The sequence below is a fragment of the Bos taurus genome, chromosome 11 (genome assembly GCF_002263795.3).
Source record: "Bos taurus isolate L1 Dominette 01449 registration number 42190680 breed Hereford chromosome 11, ARS-UCD2.0, whole genome shotgun sequence".
In the NCBI taxonomy this organism is placed as follows: Eukaryota; Metazoa; Chordata; class Mammalia; order Artiodactyla; family Bovidae; genus Bos; species Bos taurus.
The window spans coordinates 75,426,128-75,446,971 of record NC_037338.1 but is presented as its reverse complement, the minus strand read 5'-3'; the positions used below and the strand labels follow the sequence as shown (position 1 = coordinate 75,446,971).

The 20,844-nt window shown below is 51.4% G+C and overlaps 1 protein-coding gene across 2 annotated transcripts in view; it reads left to right on the top strand.

The window, feature by feature from the left end:
- The window catches only part of KLHL29 (kelch like family member 29), a 332,208-nt gene that overhangs the window by 125,738 nt on the left and 185,626 nt on the right, over window positions 1–20,844 (top strand). Inside the window, exon 1 of one of the 2 annotated variants that reach the window (XM_005213022.5) lies at window positions 13,426–20,575. The exons of the other annotated variant lie outside the window; for it this stretch is intronic. Coding sequence (XP_005213079.1) covers window positions 20,510–20,575 — 66 coding nt within the window. The 5' untranslated portion in view covers window positions 13,426–20,509. Of the gene's footprint in view, window positions 1–13,425; window positions 20,576–20,844 lie in introns of those variants that run through there. 2 annotated transcript variants of the gene reach the window in all.

The following is a 20,844-nucleotide window of genomic DNA, read 5'->3' as shown; positions in this document are numbered from 1 at the left end:
GATCCAAGCCCATGAGCACTATGAGTGTCAGGACCCTATGACATAAGGGGCAGCGAAATAGCCAAGACTCACAGACACTTACGTGAGGAAGAAATAACCTGTGAGGGAAAAGTGCGTCTCTCAGAGGCCGATTGCATGCTCTGACCCGCCAGATGACAGGATTGCACATCCCTTATCTCTGCTGTGACTGACTCAGGGCCAGCCCAGGTCCAGAGCAGTGAGACAGCAGGACTCACAGCCTTCTTTTCCAGCTCCCCACCCTGAACAGCAGCAATAGAAACAAATAGGATCCATTTTGGGAATCTGATGTCACCAGGGACTCAGCTTTCTGACTTGGTAGAGCCCCTGGGAAAAGTTTACATTTTTAAGCCTAAGATTTTAGCATTTGCTCTGCGTGTGAATTCACTCATCTGTTTTTTTATGGGTATTCTATTTTATTAACATTTAAACTTCACTAGGAGTTCAATTCTATACTAGCCTTATGTTCAGAATGTTGAAGTGAAGATTAAAAATGGACAAAGCTTTAAGAGTGCAATATATTGAACACTGCACAATATATTAACTAGACAACCAGGGGATGGTGTAACTGTGTATTTAGGAGCACAAGTATAGGGACAAGCCCTGGAATTGGATGAAAAACCCACTATTCAGGACTGAACAGAGATCCTTGGCTGCTTACAGACTCTCTCCTTGACTTCAGACTTGAAACAAACCAAGGGAGTCTGTCAGTGGACACAAACCACTGAATTCAGGACCAACAGCAATAGGAAAGGCAGATCCAGTTCTGACTGTGGGACCAGCCTGAAGCAAACAGGGGTGGCCGGAGGCTGGAAATGCTGCAACTGAAGTCCAGGATCCATAGCCATGAGCAGCTGTCTTCTAAAAATCATTGATTTCAACCCTAAGGTGGTTTTCCCAAACAGAGTCACCCATCCACCGATTCGAGAAACCCAGGCTGAGGACCCAGGCTGAACATCTCTGTGGGCAGTTCAGAGAAGCCACCTCCCTCAGGCCTGGCCTTTGGAAATTCACTCAGAGTAGCGCATTTGCTCCTGTGGTGCCGTCTGTCCATCTCTCCACCAGTCAGTCCATCCTTCCCCTACCCTCAGCTCCCTAGAAAGGCTCTGGACCACTCCCATGTGGCCTGATGCTGAGCACAGGAGAGAGCAGGGAATGGCAGGGACCAGGGAGACTGGGTGACCTGGTACCTGTTCTGGCCACTGTTGCCAGGTAACCAGTCTCAGACCTCAAGGTGTAAACAGGAGTCTTGTCATGTTCACAGAGTCTGTGGGTCTAGGCTTCAGACAGGACACGGCAGGGAGAGTGTTTCTCTGCAATGCCTAGGACCTTGGGTGGGAACACTCAGGCTGGGCGATTCTACTGCGGGCCCTAGAATCAGCCAGGGACATCTCTCCAGTGGCTGGCATGGAGGCTGGCTACCCACCAACTCTGCTGGGCTGTCTGCTGCAGCCTTTGTGTATGGCCTCTCTTCTCACTGTGTGGTGACCCAGGAGGGTGCATTTCTTACATGGAAGGTCAGGGCTGGGGGAAAGGGGTTAATCCCTTTGACTTAGCCTCAGAAAGCACACCTTGTCACTTCTGCTCCATTCTGCCGGTTACCAGGGAATTACAAAGTTGGCCTGAATTCCAGAGGAGGAAACAGTGGAGGCTTTTAATGGAGGGGCGGAGGGGTTCCAAGTTCTAGAAGGGCTTGAGATTACAATCTGCCACGGCCTCTCTGCTGCAGGTCCCTCCCATATGGCAGATGGAAACCCACAGCCTTGACAAGGTTCTCATGCATCTGTTCTGAGCAGATTCCTTGAGCCTGACCACATTTGGGATTTCCACCCTGGGCTCCCCGTGGCCTGTGGTTTAATACAAGCAACTCTGCAAGCCAGTTCCCAGTGACAATGCCTTTTTTGTGGGGCCATTTAACATAAATCACAGCCTAGCACAGTAAAAGGCAGCTTCCGTGTAGTGGTAAAAGCAGAGACTCAAACTAGACTGCTGGTTCCAGGACTGGCTCTGTCACTTACTGTGTGACCTTGGGCAAATTACTTAAGCTCTCTGAGCCTTTGTTCCCTTATCTATGAAACAGGGACAATAAAAAGTGGTACTTTCTGTGTTAGCTGAGGCTGCCATAATAAAATACTATAGACTGAGCGGTTAAACAAGAGAAATTTATTTTCTCACAGTTTCAGAGGCTGGAAGTCCAAAATTGCAGTGTCTCCTGGTCAGTTTCCCACTCCAGTACTCTTGCCTGGAAAATCCCATGGAACCTGGTGGGCTGCAGTCCATGGGGTCGCTAAGAGTCGGGACACTACTGAGCGACTTCACTTTCACTTATCACTTTCATGTATTGGAGAAGGAAATGGCAACCCACTCCAGTGTTCTTGCCTGGAGAATCCCAGGGACAGAGGAGCCTGGTGGGCTGCCGTCTATGGGGTTGCACAGAGTCTGACACGACTAAAGTGACTTAGCAGCTTAGCAGCTGGTCGGTTTCTGGTGAGACTTCTCTTCTAGGCTTAAAGATGGCAGCCTTTTCCCTTTGTCCTTGCATCGTAGCCTTGTGTGGCTGTCTGGCGTCTCTTCTTACAAGGACACTAATCCCATCATCTCACTCTGGATCTTCCCAACCCAGGGATCGAACCCAGGTCTCCCGCATTACAGGTGGATTCTTTACCAGCTGAGCCACAGGGGAAGCCCAAGAATACTGAAGTGGGTAGCCTACCCCTTCTCCAGTATATCTTCCCAACCCAGGAATCAAACCGGGGTCTCCTGCATTGCAGGTGGATTCTTTACCAACTGAGCTATGAGGAAAGAAGACTCATCTCACTCCAGGGGGTTCTAATCTCATGACCTTATCTAAACCTAACCACCTCCCAAAGGCCCCACCTCTGAACATATCACCTTGGGAGTTAGGACTTCAGCTCATGAATTTGAGGGTATCTATAGTCACCTCCTTGTAGGACTTCCATGAGAATTAAAGGAGCCACTGGGACATGTTTAGAATGGTATTTGGCCTGTGGTGGTGGTTGTTCAGTAGCAAAGTCATGTTAGAATCTTCGACCCCACGGACTGCAGCATGCCAGTCCTCCCTGTCCTTCACCATCTCCCTGAGTTTGCTCAGATTTATGTCCATTGAGTCGGTGATGCCATCCAACCGTTTCATCCTCTGTCATCCCCTTCCCCTCCTGCCTTCAGTCTTTCCCAGCATTAGGGTCTTTTCCAGTGAGTCAATTCTTTGCATCAAGTGGCCAAAGTATTGGAGTTTCAGTTTCAGCATCAGTCCTTCCAGTGAATATTCAGGGTTGATTTCCTTTAGGATTGAATGGTTTGATCTCCTTGCAGTACAAGGGACCCTCAAGGGTCTTCTCCAACACCACAATTCGAAAGCATCAATTCTTTGGCCTGTGGTAGCCACTCCAAAATACAATGAAAATGATCAGGAGAAGAGCCCAGAGCAGGAAGCCACTGCTCTGAGTGGCTAGAAGGACTGTGGCTTGTAGAGTCTTAGGGACACAGGGAAGTTTCTATCTCTGCATTGCAAGGACTCACATCTTTGATGAGAAAGCTGAATCATACCCACGTGGGCTGGGGAATGCAGTGCGGGGCGATGGGCCGGCCGCCAAGCCCAAGGTCTTGCATTGAACTTCAGTGTGGAGATTTCACCTTTCTTCATCTTTGCGTGCATGTGGCTTTCTTTTTTTTTTTTTCCAAGTTCATAACTTATTCTCGTCCATGGTTTTGGGAGAGAGTGGGGGAGAGGAACCAAAGATGTCTTTAATTAAATATCTCCACTCCCTCCTCCTTAAGGTCATTCACAGTCAATAAGGGGGAGGAGAAATATCTTTTTAGAAGACCTTGCAAATGGAAAATAAAAATGAATGAATGCAAAAATATTCCTATCTAGCCCACATCCTTCCTTGGGTTGTGATTTAGAATGTGCAGAGGGATGTATAGAAATACAAAGCAGCTTGGGAAAAAGTCTCAGCCCTGAGAATCTTATAGTATTAAAACTCAAGTAATCCCGCACTAGAGAAAAATATAGCAAAGCCCGCGCTTGGCCCCTGCCAACCGGTGGGCTCCACCCTCTGTGACCCGGGGGGTTGTGGGAGGTCCCCGGAGAGCCCAGCGCAGGCTGCTTTTGACAGCTGAATTTTATTAACTGTTTTTTCATTACTCCTGATGGGCCTGGCAATGAACTCTTATCAGTGTATTGTGGCGAGTACAAGTCAATTAATTTCTTTTAAATAACTTCAACTGAAATCCTATTTGATTTATATTCCAAAAATGATTTCCATTCCATTCCTTCCTGAGATTATCGTCCCGGCTGAGTTAATCACACTGGCTGCACAGTCACCCATACCCCAGGGAGAAAACAGGATCAGGGAGGGAAGGAAATGAGAAGAGGGTGGATCTGAGAGCATTCTAAAGACCCTTTATTCAGTGTGAGGCCATGTGCTCCGTGACAGGAGAGCTCGTTTAAATCTTGCCTGCAGAAAGGCTTATTTCTAGTTGTTGTGGCAAGGCGTGAATTGAGAAGCATACGTGATGTCCAGAAGGGGGAGGAGTTTTAACCAAGAAGCAGTACGGGTGGCCCACCGTGGCTGCCAAGGTTTGGGGGTGTACCACACCCTCCCAGCATGCAGAGTTTACCATAGTTCCTGGGGCCGGTGTCCCAGGACCCCACCCCTGTTGTGAGCCTCCAAGCTCTATGTGGGCTGCTCTGTGGGACCACCCCAGACATGGCGTGGGTGACAGTGAGCAGAGCTTCCACAGGCCTTGCTGTCTGCCAGACAGAGGCTGGCACGAGCCGATGTGCCACCTTCCTGAGGGTCTGCCCACGTGCCCCGGTCTGTCACCAGCCAATCTCCCCAGGTGACAACTCTGGGCTTTTCTGGGTGGCGGGGAGGACAGTCACACCCTCTCAGAAGAAGTGGCGTTGAGCTAGGTGGCATCTGGCCCCAGAGAGCAGAGCTTAGCAAGCATCTGTTGTGATAGTGACAAGGAGTTCCGTGGGAGGGTAACTCCCATGTTCTGGGAGTGGTGCTGTGGCTCAGTCCCAAGGCCGGGCAGGCATGGGATGGGTGAGAGATGCCTTCTCAAGCCGTGTCCTGCCCCGATGCCAGGATGCTGAGTCGGGCCTGGCGGATGGTCAGGCAACAGCAGGTCACTGCCCTGGGGTAGGAATAGCTGGTGAAGAACTCAGGGCAGTTCAGAAGTTTGACAGAGATGAGTTTGGGCCCCTCAAAAAATGTATCTGCAAAATATGTGCTATGGAAGTGAAAGTCAGTTGCTCAGTCATGTCCGACTCTTGGCCACCCCATGGACCATAGCCCGCCAGGCTCCCCTGTCCTATGGAATTTCCCAGACGAGAATACTGGAGTGGGTTTCCTCCTCCAGGGGATCTTCCCTATGGATCCTATATTACTAATTTGCCGGCCTGCCCTAACAATGTACCATAGACTGGGCAGCTATGTCCAGAACTTTATTTTCTCATAGTTCTGGAGGCCGGAAGTCCAAGATCAAGGTTCCCGAAGATTTGGTTCCTACTGAGGACTCTGAGCGAAGGCTCTGTTCCAGCCCTCTTTCCTCAGCTTGTAGACAGCCATGTTTACACACACTCACGTCTTCACACCCTCCTCCCTCCATGTCTGTCTGTGTCCAGATTTCCTCTTCAGAAAAGAACACCCATCTGTTAGATTAGAGCCCACCCTAATGGCCTCATTTTAATTGAATTACCTTTGTATAATCCCTGTCTTTGAATAGGGTCCCCTTCTGAGTCACTGAGGGGCTAGAACCTCACCATGTTCTTTTGGGGAGGACACAGTTCAGCCCTGTCCTGTACAGCTGCTGTCCTGGGATAGCAAGATAGCCTCATTCCCCAAACCATGAAGCTGCCGACTTCAGAAGCATCTAGGGCATGGGCTTAAAATGTGAGTTACAAGCCAGAGTCACTGAATCTAAATCTCTAGAGGTGTGTCTCGGGATTCAACATTAAAATAGGCTCAGTTAGCTCTCCAGTTGATTCTGGTCCCCTCTGAAGTTGGCGTGTGTGTGTGTGTGTGTGTACAGGCAGGAAGGAGAGAGTACCCATAAGGATGACACAGCTCAGCCTTCAAGGAGCTCCCTAGTCAAAGAAACAAGCCCTACATGAAATAATCAGATAAAATAGGACGCAATATACTTAAACCAGTGACCAATTGAACAGCACAAAGTGCCCTGGTGACAAGAAAGAAGGCGGTTCCCCGAAGCAGGGCATGTCAGGGAAGGAGTCGCAGAGGTGATGTTTGTCACGTCTTCCTGCGCACAGAAGCAATTCAAGGCCGAGGACTAGAAATATGAAAGGACAGGGATGCTGGAAGATGTGAGGATATGTAGAAAGACTTACCTCTCTGTTAAGCATACATTTGAGCTGTATCGCCTTTGTCTTTATCAAAAAGCAAATGTGGGTTTTTTTCTGGAATTCCTGTTTGCTGTCTTGGGTTGTGATTGTCCGTGTCTGACACATGGACGCTCAGCAGAGGGCTGCCGACTTCAAGGTTCGGGGCGTTCTGTGTGGTTTGTGGCCTGATGGCTTCATCTCCGGAGGGAGATGTATGGCTGGTGGGGTGACTCAGCTGGTGAACAAAATGGTTTGGTGTTTCTGCCTCCAGCAGGTGGATGTGGATGTTGCTGCTCTAAGTGACATGCATCCCACCTGTCTTCCTCTTTGTGTACTGTTCCTGGTCCACGAACTCACGACAGGAAACCACATGGAAAGAAACATGTCAGGCCTGGAAAAGATACGGAGCACAGAGAGTCCTGCAGACTTGGGGCTGTGTTCACGCTTCCTGGCTGGGTCACCCTGCAAGTCACCCTCCTCCCCGGGTCTAGAGTCCTTCATCTGTTCCATAGGGAGAATAATAATACCTCTGGCATAGTTCTGTAGTGAGCATTAAGTAGGTTAATTATGAAAGGACTTTCGAATAGTGCCTGGAATATAAGGATGCAATAAATGGTAGCAATCAATATATATATTTTTTCTACCTGGGTGAGTGATGTTCTGAGATTTACTTCAAACAAGATATCAAGGTTGTACTCTGGGGACTGGCTAGTCACTAACAAATCCATTTCCTTATCATGATCTATATAGCTCAGTGATTTTTCTGCTCTCTGCTCCAAGCTGAGGCAAGAGAACTTCTCCGCCCGGACTGAAATGAAGCATCAGCCATCTGTGCAGGTCTCAGCCTTCCTGCAAGAGGCTGGCCATGGACTGTGTGCATGCATGTGTGTGTGTGCACATGTATATGTGTGTGCACACGTGTGTATGTGTGCATGTGTGTGCACATGAGTGCACATACATCTTCAATCCCAAGGTCACTGCATGTTGGTTAATATTCCTGTTGCTGGAGATTCTGGGAATGAACAGCCTGCTCAGATGACTAATCTGTTCCTGCAGTAGGAGCTCTGCTCCCTGTGAGGCAGTGGCCCTGGTACACACTACCAGCTCTGCCTCAACTACCTTTAGAACCAAGCCCCAGTGCATGGGCTGTGGGCACAGCCCAGGCGGCTCACTGCAGGCCACTGCCACTCACCCTTGGCAGGCTACATGTGTGATGGACTCCGCTGCTCCTCCTGGGAGCACAGTACTTCTCAAGCATCTCCCTGTGACACTGGAGCAAGTTCTTCCCTGTGCCTGCACTTTAAACTCATGAAGAAATGTTGAATTTGAGGAGGGGTCAAGTAGGTACAAGTGTCAGAACTCCTTGACTCTTATTTGTGGATTAATTCTCAGTTGCTCAGTTGTGTCCAACTCTTTGTGACCCCGTGGACTATAGTCCACTAGGCTCCTTTGTCCATGGGATTTTTCAGGCAGGAATACTGGAGTGGGTTGCCATTTTCTCCTCCAGGGGGTCTTCCCAATCCAAGGATTAGACCTGTATCTCTTGCGTCTCCTCCATTAGCAGGTGGATTCTTTACCATCCAGCCAGTTGGGAAGTCCATTGTAGATTAATTCTCTAATCCGATTTTTTTGTGTGCAAACAATCTTAGGGAAACCCACTAGAGAAGACTGATAAAAGCAGAGCTCCCTGGTTAAGGTGGGGCTGCCCGCCTTCCAGATCCTCTGAAATTCCCACTCAGAATCCTAGGATGTCTCCTAACTTCCTGATCCTCCTCTGATCTGGGCATCCTCCTTGCCTTCTGCACTGGTCCCCTGCCACTGGTCTCCCGACAGTATCCTCAGCCCCTTCCCTGCAGAGTGGACAGGACAGAGTCCAGATAAGAAGGGACCACTCCTGCCAGAACAGGGCCAATGTCCTTTTGGATAATCCTTACAGACCTCTCCGCTCAAATGCGCTGTTTGAACCTGACTTTTCTGCACTCTCCCAGTATCAGACTACTAGCGCTAACTGGACAGCTTGAGCTGGGAAATTGAACATGTGTTTATCCAGACTTCTTTGTCCCACTCTGGTTACTAGTCTCCTCCTCCCTCCCACGTCACTCAGGGGACAGGAGGACAGCGGGAGGAATCGGTAGTGCTGAGCGTCCGGAAGTGAGAAGGCAGGACCCACGGAGGATGCATGGGCTGTGGCAGGGGAGCCTGCGAAGCCCAAATGGCCCTGTCTTCAGACTTTCACATCAGCCTACAGCCACCCTGATTTTTCTATTATTATTATTTGAACACCGCCTTGGCCCTATTTTTAAAATCCGCTGCGCTTGAGCAATTTTTTCTGACGTCAGCTGGCTGCCGGCAACTCTGCTTGAAAACAAGAATAACCAAATCTTCTAAGGAGTAACGCTGAACCTGCTTCAAACGCAATAAATCACAAAAACCATTGTTTACGATAAGTGGTATCTGATTGCTGTTAGAACCTGTGTTTATTGCTTTTGTGCATTATGGTCTCTTGTAATTTGGACAGCCAGAAATTGTATTCCTTTATGCAGCGCGTAGGCAGGGTTTGTAAGGAGGGAGGCATCTGTAATTATGCTGCCAGGGAGTGGGTTTGGGGAGCCTCGGAGGAGTGTGAAATGCAATCACCTGTTTTTCATCTGAGGACCGGTGGGTGCACCAGGCTTCCCACTTTCCCTGGCCTTGGAACCCTCCAGGGTCCTTCAGAGACCAAAGCGGAGGGCAACAAGCAGCAGGGGCCTTGCAGCCATGGTGCCCCAGACAAGAGAGCCCGAAAGTGGCCTCCAGAAGCTGAGCGAGGGGTGGGCAGGCGGCCGCAGCCCCACAGGAAGCTGGGCAGATGGTTTTCCCTGGAAATTGCCTCAGACGCCCCGGCAGATTTCTTCCCTCAGTCTCGCCCATCCTGACAAGTGCCCACTCGGCGTTATCAATGAGGCCTGACAGCGGGGGTCCAGGGACAGACGCCGGCAGAATTCTTGGCGCCTCTGTCTGCAAAATTGGAAAAGAAGCTACTTGGCCACGAAGCCTGGATCTCGACATGCAAGACACGCAGTGAATCAGTCAATCAGTGGATCACTGATGTGTCTTGATTTCTTTGAGACCCTGTTGGGGAGAGAGGCCTTGTCTGGGGCATGGTGGGTGGTCTCTCGTCCTCAGGACTCCAACATCTGGACTCCGGGAAGAGGGTCGAGTTTCTCCTTGGTTGGAATGGACCACACTCCATCTGTCCACACTGTGTTCAATCTGTTGGCTCCCCCATCTGGAAGGCTCCATCCTGCTCACCTCACCTGGGTACAACCCGCTCAGCCACGCCATGCCTCGGCTTGCATCAAAGTCATCCTCGAACTGGTTCCTCCTCCAATGTTCTCAATCTCAGTAGAATTTCACCACCATCCCCCAGTCTTTCCAACCTAAAAACTGGGATTCATCCCAGACACCACGCCCCACCTCCACCCCAGCAGTAGCTCAGCACACAGAGCACTCTGGTGAATGAACTCAACAGCTAGTCAGTTGCCAAGTCTTACCAAAATCTCACTCTATTTCTCCACTTCCTCCCTCTTCCCCAGCTCGACCGTCATTGCCCTTAGCTGTCCTCAGCAGGAGCCCCTGCCAGTCGCCAGTGCTCTAGGACCCAGTTGGCGTTTGGGGGCCGTGTCTAGGTTTCTGTGTCCCGCCTCACCTCCTCCCTCCCCCTTGTCTGTTTTGCTCCATTTACCCCAAACCCATCTCCGTTCTCAACATGCTAAGCAGCTTCTTGCCTCTGTTTTAATAATTAAGGTGGTTTTCTCTGCCTAAAACATCCACCTCCCCCTAGCTTCCCCGATTTGGAAATAGCTCAGACAGCATCTCCCCTGGAAGACTTTCTCCAGTTGTGCCCATGGGCCTTGGGGTTCCTCATGGCTCCCCGTGTTTTCCCCTGGAATAACTCGTATCACAGTTACAATAAACTATGATTGTCCCCACTGAAAGGGAGAAACACTGAGTTGTCTAACATCCCTGGCACAACGTCTGGCCCATAGCAAGGGTGGTTCTACATCGAACTTGCACTAAAGCTCAAAGAGCATGTGAAGAGCAGACAGCTCAAGTTAAGCCCTAATTGTACATGACTGCATTAGAGCAAGTTCGTAGATGGCTCCTCAATGATGCTGCACCCCTGCACAGTTCCTTGCACAGCCCAAACGTCAGGTGTCTGTCCAGCCTATTCTCCCAGGATCTGAGCACTCGCATGGGGCAAGGACTCCAGCCCCAGCGGGATCTGAACACAGAGCAGGTGTTCGCATGGAGGCTCCAAGTGAGCCAGCTCAGAAGAGGCCTGGCCTCATGTTAAGGACTGATATTTATCCCCCACAAGCATGCTTTCTTGACAAGGTAAACGATCAGTTGCAAGCCTCAAACTATAAGCTCTGGTCTGACTGCCCAAGCCCTGGCCTTAACAGACACGGAGCTGAACAACACGGAGCTGGTCCCGCCTCACCCTTAGTGTTTTCATTCTTAAAATTATTAATGAAGTATAGTTGTTGTACAGTATTATATATTACAGGTGTATAACATAGTGATTCACAATATTTAAAGGTATACTCCATTTATGGCCATGAAATATTGGCTACATCCTCCATGCTGTACAATATTCTTACAGCTGACCTATACCTACTAGTTTGTGTCTCTTAATCCCTTACCCTCTTTTGCCCCGCCACCTCCTCTCTTCTCACTGGTAAGCGCTGGTTTGTTCTCTATATTTGTGAGTCTGCTTCTTTTTTGTTATATTCAATAGTTTGTGGCATTGTTTTAGATTCCACACGTAAGTGATATCATTCAGTATTTGTCTGTCTCTGACTTATTTCCTTTATTATGGGTGTGGTTTTGTTGAGTACCATCTATGAACTTGCTCTAACATGCAGTCATGTCAATCAGGGCTTAAATGAGCTCTCTGCCCTCCACGTGCTCTTTATTTTTTTATAATTTTATTTCTCTGTTTATTTTTGACTGGGCTGGGTCTTCACGGCTGTGCAGGCTTTTCTCTAGTTGCAGCAAGTAGGAGCTAAGATCCAGTTGTGGTGTGCGGGCTTCTCATTGAGGTGGCTTCTCTTGGTGAGGAGAAGGGCCTCTAGAGCACACACTCAGCAGTTGTGGTGCACACGGGCTTAGTTGCTCTGTGGCCTGTGGGATCTTCCCGCATCAGGGGTAGAACCTGCACCTCCTGCGTTGGCAGGCAGATTCTTTACCACTGAGCCATCAGGGAAGCCCCCAAGTGCCCATTAGATCCATGTTTATTTCACTTAGCATAACTCCAAGGCTCCTGGACCTGGGATTCAAGGTAACATATGGATCCCTCCTGTCCTGTCCAGCCTGGCCAGCAGAGCAGTAGAGAAAGTGGGCAGAGAAGCCAAGGCAGGGTCCCCCTTCTGGGAGACCCTTGCTTCTAGGGCCTTGGGCAGCTACTGGCTGACCGGGAGCAGCTGGTCACACGGCACCCCCTGCATGCAGCCTGGCAATTGCACTTATCAAGGCCAAGTGTCACTGTTTTCAGATTTGTTGATTTCAACAAGTTTACCTTTAGTTCACTTACACACACACACACACACACACACACACACACATACGAATGCAAAACTGGCCAAACTCATCACCAGCACCAAGAAACAAGGGGGACCTCTTCCCTCTCTTCGTCCTCACACCCAGCCTCCCCACCCCCTCCCCTGGGGCCGACCTGGGCTTTGATTCCCTCAGCAAGCTAGATTATGATCTCGGCCTCCGTGGTGGAGCCAGACAGGCCCATGATCACAGACAGCTTTGACTCTGCAGGCAAATACAATGTGAGTTACCAACCGCAGATCCCCAGTGGACTTTTTAGGACTCAAGCTGTTTATAAGCCGGGGCCTGGGAAGTGGGTAGATCCTGGGTCAGTTGGCCAATCCACCAGGACCCTGGTCGGGGCCTGGCTTGGGGCCTGGCTTGTGCCCTGGGGAAGCTGGGGAGGAATTAGTGCACAGAACTCCCACTTCCCAGGCCTTCACGGTCTGGTCTCGGGCGAGGCAGCAGGGCCTGGTCTCCTGACCTATGAGCATCCACACCTATGGCTCTGAGTGTAGTGGATGATAGGGCTTTAGGGAGCAAGAAGCAGAGTGGGCTGGGGGTCTGGGGACTGCCATGCCTCTGTCCATCCCAGTTCAGCTGCCTCGTGGATCTGAGGCCACAAGGCCCACAGGGAGGAGGCATGCAGAGTGCTGGGCATGTCTCCTGTGCTCTGGTGTCCGAGGGCCAGGGCAAGTTGCACCCTTTCTTATCTTGTCTCTTCTGGTCCCGGGGCCTGCCATCTGCAGACTTCTTTTTTCTTTAAACTTAGCAAGATGAGCAGATTGACAGAAGTTTTTAAAAAGAACTCAATATATAGAAAATTTGAAATTATCAGCCTTTCCAAGTTCTTGCATCTCTTCCACATGCAGAGTGGATACCAGACTCGTAGTTTCCATTTTCCTCCTAACAGGACTCCACTGCCTCTCTCCGTCTCCTCCATCCCTGGGTGGGGCTCCCCCCAGACCCAGCCCCCAGGTCAGCCCTCCTGGAGTGCCGTGCTCTTTACCTTGGCACCCTTTGAGCCTGCACCAGAGGCTGGAAAACCTCTTAGCCCCCACCAGGCACTGTCTGTGCCCTGCTCTCACGCCCAACCAGAGCTGCCCACCCAACCCCTGGCTGTGGTCCTGGCCCCTGGGAACAGATCGCCCTCCGTAGTCACTCCCAGCTCAGTCCCACCCCACCCACAGCTGTTCCCCTCCCCTCTCCGGCCCCCAGATCCTGGATCCAGCAACTGTGCCCCAAGAGAGTGACCCTGGGTGGTGTGTGGAGCTGAGATGCTAAGAGCAGGTTGGGAATCAAAGTGTCCCATCCCCTTCAGCTCCAAGAGCCACTTTTTCTTTGATTAGTGGCTCCTGGGTGCAGGGAGTGGCCTTACCTGTGAGCCCAGCCAGCAGACAGCAAGTGAACTGGGAGCTCATCTCGGGGGTCCTGCGCACAGCGCCCTGAGATGGGTTTTCAGGGCCCAGGGCTGTTTAGAGGCTTCCAGCATCCTGTGCTCAGAGGCTCTGGGGGGAGCTGCAGTTGCCCAGGGGGACGGATGGACCCCCGCCCTGGGTTAGCCGAGCTCACGCCCTGCTCCTGCCCTGCCCTCAGGCCTCTTCTGTCCATCCCCAAAGCCCAACCCAGGACCCTGTTTGTAGCAAGCTCCTGTTCTCATCTCCTCAATCTTTGAGATCCTCAGGGCCCCTGTCCCCTGTCCCCTGTCTCCCCAAACCTCCCCCTCCTCCTGGCCTAGGGCATTCCCACCTTCTAGCTGAGCCCCAGAAAATGCCTTCTGTTAACTCCCTGATGACCAGTGGGCCATGGCTTCTGGACAGCTGCTCAGCACCCAGCCAGCCCAGGCCAGCCCCATGACAGGACCAGGGTGTCACCCTGCCTGAGGGCCAGACGAAGCACATCACCCTTCAAGGGACTTCCCTGCTGGTCCAGTGGTTAAGACTCTGAGCTTCCAGTGCAAGATGGACGAGTCAGGGAGCTAAGATCCCACATGCCACAGCCAAGAAGGAAAAATTAATAAATAAATTTAAAAAACCACCTCTCAATATCTCCCACCTGGGAGAAAAACCAGGTAAGGGAGATGCAGAATGGAGCTTAAGGCCTTTACGTCTCATTAAAGGGGATCAGCGGCCCCTCCAGGGGAGGGCAAAGCTCTCCATCAAACACACTTCGGCCCAGGGAGTGCCAGACCCCACCTCCCTCGGAACTGGGTACTGGGTGAGGCTGTGCATTGTGGCAATTTTCTCAAGCTCGGCCTCTGCAGTTCATGGCATCTAGGTCAAGTGCCTGTGCCTCCCAGGACCTCAGAGTCCTAATCTGTGAAATGGAAGGGCTGAAGGGAGAGAAGCCCGCAGGGGCCTTTCAGCCTGCCCTTCTCTGATTCAGTGACCACGTAAAGCCTATTAAAGCCTTGGATGTGGGTGATGGGGAGAGGACAAAGCATGCCTGTTTGCATGTGCTAGAATCCGAAGAGTGCATTCTCTAGCATACCCCCTACCCCTTGCTGGCGGTCAAGGCCAGGTCACTGCCCTGACTTCTGTTCCCTGGATCCTGAGGAGACCGTGAGACCATCAAGAGTGCACTGGGACGCGTAGACGCTGGTGATTAATTACACATCTTTTCTTTCAGTGAGCTATTTACATACTTCCACTCTTAAGGAAAACAAACTTCTATATTATAGCATATAAAAGTTTTCCCATGCTAGTAAGGTCAATTTTTCACACATTTTTTTCCCTTAGGACAACACAAATCCTCATTATAGAGATTTCCGTATTTTAGCAAAAGGAACGGGACTCATAGAAATGAGATCCCCGAATAAAGTTCAGTTCATTTTCATCTCTCTTTTCTCCCTGAATATTATTGCTAGAAATGTTATATTATCATAAACTAGAGTTCAGGCTGTATATAGGTTTTCACAATTGTTATTTTTCTCTGGATACAAATTTTGATCACTGCCAGCATTTTACAAAGTTCCTCTCCTTCATGCCAGCATTCTCTTTGTATGTATGTTTCTTTGCTGGGTGCACAATCCAGGTGATGAGAATTAGAAGAGTTTAAGATGGAGGATTCCATCTGTCCTCTTCCCTGTCAGCCATCTGGGTCAAGGATCCTGGGGCTGGGGTGTGTAGTGGAGGAGGGGGCTAATGCAAGAGGCTCCCCCAGAGGACCCTCCTTTCTGCAACCCAGAAGGACCCCTGGAGAAGGCTGTGGACCCGAGACCTCCTGTCTGGCCCTACCTGCAGGAGGAAGGAAAGGGCTTTTATAGAGCAGCCTTGGAGCCAAGAGGTTCATGTGTTGGAAGTTTCCAGATGGACTTGCTTTCCCCTCAGACATGTCACAGGACTTCCCTGGTGGTCCAGTGGTTAAGAATCCACCTGACAATGCAGGGGATACCAGTTCGATCCCTGATCCAAGATTCCACATGCCACTGGGTAAGAGAAGCCACTGCAGTGAACAGCCTGCACACGGGAACCAAAGAAAGAGAAAGCCATCATGCAGCAACAAAGACCCAGGGCAACCAAAAATAATTAACTAATTAATTTCACAAAAAGATCACAAGGCTCAGGCAGGACTGACCCTCAGATGTCACAGAAGTTCGGGGATCAGGCCTTCTCCTGGTGCCTGCCGCCGTCCGTGCCGCCTGCCCTTGATGCCTGTTTGCCGGCTGGGTGGTGGGCTCAGGCCCAGCGGCTGCTCCTCTCTGCCTCCACCTCCTCCCAGGTGTCTGCAAGTGCCTCCCGCCACCCCCTGTGGGCTTTCTGTGAAGCTCAGCACCCACCCACCCCACTTCCTCCCTGTGCCTGTAGGGGTTGAGAAACTGGCTTTGCACTCAGATAAATCTGTATTGGAATCCCACTGATCCAGCTTCCTAAGTTAGGAAAGTGTCTTCACTCCTGTATGAGCTCCTTCATCTGTAAAGTGGAGTTTTGTAAGAGGTACAGCCCAGGTGGGAGGATGGAATCTGGTCACACGTCAAGCACCTTATGCAGGGCCTGGCACCCATAAGTGATGGGACGCGGGTGCCGGTCTTCATGCCCACCCATACTTCCTCTTGCTCTCCTCTGGAGCTTCTCTGCCAATTTCACTCCCAGTGAAACCCTAATGTTCTTTTTATCTTAACCACTTTGGGTAAATCCTTCTGAAGGGTGGGCTAACGCACTCCCCTCTTCCCAGGCCTGTTGGACATCAGCGCACATTCTCTGCATGGCCCACACAGGCTCCTCGAAGCACCTGACAGCAATCACCTCCCCACAGCTGAGAGTGGGTGCTCCCACCGCTTAGGAGGAGACAGAGGCTCCAAGAGCTCAAGCCAACTGCTCAAGGATACATAGGTGATAAATGTCAGAGTCAGGACACAGGCTCTGTTGAACTCCAAACTCTGTGGCTTTAAGAATATCATTTAGTCTGCAGTGATGCCATGATGCTCTGGGGTCCAGCCCATGGAAGCAGTTAGGAGATTTGTGCCTGAACTGAAGGCCCCAAGGCTGCTATGCTTGCCTAGGTTGTGCCCCTGTTCTCCACGTTTCTGCCTCTCTTCTCATTCTGACCCAGTAAACTTGCTCTGCTCCCTGTCTTACCTGAGGCAGCAGCACCCCCTCACCCACTGAGGATCTGCTCGTTCGAACCGTGTGCAGAGGAAGCATTCATAGGCTACAAACAAGGATGCTGGGACTGTCCTGTGACCAGGGAACTCCTGCACTACAAAGCCATCCACTTTGCTTGTTCTAAGGTTCTTGACTTGTGGATATGTTGGAGATAAAGGAAGGATGGCTCTTCCTCATTTCTGGGTGGACTGGAATTTTCACCGTTTTGAAATCTGATTTTAAAAAAATGCTTTTTTTGCAGAAAAAAAGATGTGCTTTTTTGCAGGCTTGGATAGTCAATCAAGTGGGTGATATGTGAAGGTGAGGCAAGCCTTTCAGGTCCCCCTGCAGAGTGGGCTGGCTGCTTCCAGGGGATCCAAGGTCCTGGAGTGCAAGAGGAGGAACCTGCAGCCCAGACCCTGGGGAAGGGGTCTGGTCTCCTCCAACCCCAGCCTTAAGTCTGGACCCTCAGCTCCTATTTCTGACTCCAGTGTCAGCTCTCTCTAGGTAGTACAAGCTACCATCTCTAAGCACCAGGCTGCACACCTGTTAAAGGGGTGTGTGGCTCTGCCCCCACCACCCCCCAGAGGCAGCAAGTGCCACATAGATGTGAGGACTTGTGGTATGGCCTTGACTTTGTCACTGTCCTGATCGTAGTCCTTAAAGAGCTGACCCCGTGGCAGGCATTAGAGCTGTCTCAGAGCCTAGTGTTAGAACCCAGGTACCTGCCCCTCAGGGGTGGTTATGGACACTTGGTGGGAAAGGAGGATGGTTTCCCGAGCCTAGGGCAGGAGAGAGAGGGCAGAGGCACTTCGAACTGCCTGGCATTCTAACTTCCGCTGGTTCCCTCCCCAGCCCCAATGTGCATTTCATTCCACAAACTCCGAACTGGGAAAGCTTGTCACCTGGATCCAGAGCTCAGTGCATCTGGGGAGGACCAGGGGCAGAGGACCCGCATTCCTCTGGGACAGCAAAAAGGGTGCATACAGTTATTCTCCGGAGCAAGTTTTCAAATCCCTCCCGTGATCCTTCCTCCATTCTAAAGCAGAGGACAGAAATGCTAAACTAGGGTTCTTGCCAGTGCTGATAAGAAAAACCAGTGAATGCAGGAGTCTCATTAAGAAAATCCTAAATTTTAGTCTTATCACTGCTGCAACATAATACAGTAAGCATGTTAATTCCACCCTCCCCCTGTTCCCCCACCCCCCAAAATCCCTTTCAGCTATAAGGCTGCAGAATGAACGGCCCCACCCGCTTCAGCCTCAGGTCCTGTCTGATTTCGGATTTTCCCCTTCCCTCGCGTTACCGAGTGAGTCTCCAATTTGAATGGACAGGGCTTCGCCCTCTCACACTTCCAGCTGCCTCTGCAGTAATCAGCTTAACAAGCATCGTCTGAATCCCTACTGTGTGCAGGGTGCGTAGTGGGAACTGTGAAACATCAGAGTCTAGCTGAGTCCATCTCCCTGCGAGAGCCAATGAGCTGATTCACTGTGCTGATTTTCGGGCCAAGCTGTCAGCCAAACCCTGTGCCCAACAAAGACTCATTTCAACAGGCTTCTCTCATCCAAGTGATTATTTGCTCTTTGTACTTCTTGGACTTGGCAAGGGTCCTGCAATTCCTGTTAGCAAAGAGGGAGCAGGAACCTTGAAGTAAGTACTCATCTCATAAAGAAAGGATTCGCTGTCCCTTGGGGAAGCTGGCCTGGACACCTTCAGCCCTGCTCTGTAACGATAATGAACTTTTGACTAGCACCCTTCCAAGTTTCTTCTCCACCTGGCATTTCTTTGGCTCCCAGAACACCTCCATGAGGTAGGTAGAGTGGCTCCAATTCTTCCCATTTTGCAGAGAAGGAAGTGATGCCAGAGAGTGGGGAGGTGACTTGTGACCTGCTCCCCATCTCATGCATATGCCAGGGAGTGGCAGCACCCGCCCAAACGCAGTGCCCAGCTCCTCAGTGCCCGGGTCCTCACCTACATCTCTTTCTACTCTGCTGAGCCCCGAGCCGGCCCGGAGGGCAGATGACACTGAGGTGGCACAGGTGCCAGCCAGGTCCGCCTGTGCTCCGTGCAGAAATGGGGGCTCAGAGGGGCTGAGGAAGCAAGAGACGCTGTACTGCCCAGGATGCGTAAGAGGCGCCAATGGGCACGGCAGGGCCGCCGCTAGAGTCACAGTGATAGATGTTCATGGCTTGCACGTGGTGGGACGCAGGGCCCTGGTGAGAGGGTGGCCACACGGCTGGCAGGTCAGTGGGCCAAGCATCACATTTCAGCAATATGATCTTGGTACGGAGAGTGAGGAGAAGCGTGCTTGTGGTCTTCAGCCAGGAGAGGGAGGGGTTAGGGTCAAAAGGGACTGGGGGCTGAGAGGGGCTGGGGGCCATCAGGAGGACAGGCAGTGTCGGGAATCCCTCTGGTTCTATCTGCTCCATTCCTTTGCTGGCCTTGCCAATATTTTCAGAATAAGCAATGCTCTGTATCTCTCCCAAGACCTGGTATGAAAATCGTGCTTAAAAGAGTCTCCGAAGGACTTCACAGGGAGAGGAGCACCCTGGTATGAAAATGTTCCAGGAAACCACAGGCCTCCCAGTTTCCTTGCCTCTCACTAAAAGGATTAGAAAGGTGGTATTCCAACTGTGTGGGGTTGGTGAGGGGGACAGTTTATATTCGCCAAGGATCTTTCTTGGAAGTAATTTTAGTCCCTATAATGTTTCACGTTAACCTTCTCAGACTGGTTCTCAGCTGGGTGACTTAGTGATCACCAAAATGTGCTGGCATTCTGGCCTCTGAGAATCCACACTGTGCCTTTTAATGAGTGGGATTTTTTTAAAATTAATTTTTATTGCAATATAGTTGATTTACTACGTTGTGTTAGTTTCTGCTGTACAGCAAAGTGAACCAGTTATCCACATACATCTACTCACTCTTTTTTAGATTCTTTGGTGGGATTTGTTTTTAAAAGATTTCCCTGAGCCAGCAGAGCACCCCCAGTGCGCCACAGGGCTGGCCTTGGGGACCAGAGGCCAAATGCACGACTTAAGGCTGCCAGGAGTATTCCGTCTAGACACGGAGGAGGGAGGAGGGACCAGAGGAGATGGGGCTGAGGAACTGCAGAAGGCGCAGCCTGCCCCTGAAAGAAAAGAGTGCTCCCTTTGTTCCTCTGCCCACCGCTTGCCCCTCTGCCCGGCCCCACAGAGGAGACCTCTGGGGGCTCAGCCCGGAGAATTCCTCTCTTCTTTTCTTGCTTCCTCCTACGCCACGTGGCTTCAGACCATGACATTTCTGTTCGATGCTGTCAGCGCCTTGGTTTGAGGAGAATGTCTCTGTACCCGGGTCGCTTGGCCAAGAAGAAACGGTGCCCGGAGCCTGCTGGCATCTGCCCTGGCCGGTCTGCCTTCGTCCTTCCCTAGGCGATGGGGCAGGGCTATGCAGGAGATGATGGGCAAGCTCGGGACCCCAGAGCCAAGCTTGCATGTCTGGCTTCAGCCTGGCGGGGAGGGCAAGGTAGAAAACCAGCTTAGACTTGCCTTGCTTCTCTGAAGTTTAGTGATCAAATAGCCACCAGCCCCTGCCCCTGCCCCTACCCAGAGGCCAGCCTGCGGAGCCAGGGCCCACCGCCTATTTTTAGAAAGCTATCAGGTGTGCAGGACACCCAGTTGCCTTTTTCCACCTGTTTGGGGTCATTATAGGGATCCAGTGTCTCTGCCACAAGGCCCTGCTGTTCTGCCACGAGAGTCTCACTGCGGCTGGGACAGCCACTAAGCTCCCTCCCTGTGGAACCCAGCCATCTCTCCGGCCTTGCCCAGCTGTGGCAAGTGAGTCTTTGGGCCCGTGGTCATTTTGTCGTTGGAAGCACAGACATTGAACACTAAGGCTTGGCCTCCTCTGCTTCCTTGAGAGGGAGTTTTCAAAGGTCAGAGACTAACGTCAGGCAGGAAGAACCTTGAATCGGGAGCCCACCATGAGGAGTGCGGATCCATTGAGCAACAGCAACCCCAGAGTCCTTGCTCCACCAGGAAGGTGCACAGTGAGTGCCATCAGGCAGGGGCGTGCTGGGTGCACTTGGGGTTCACTGCCAACAGATGCAGGGATCTGGGGGCTACCAGAGGAAGAGCTCAGGCAGGGTTTGATCAGGGACTGCAGCGGGGTGGGGGTGGGGGGGAGGTGTGCCAGGCAGAGAGAACCTTGTGAGCAGGATCATCCCAGGTGTGACTGGGAACCATGAGGAGACAGCAAGGCTGGCTCAGGGGGCTTTGTGGGGACAGAGGGACAAGAGCTGGAGTGCACGCTGAGGTG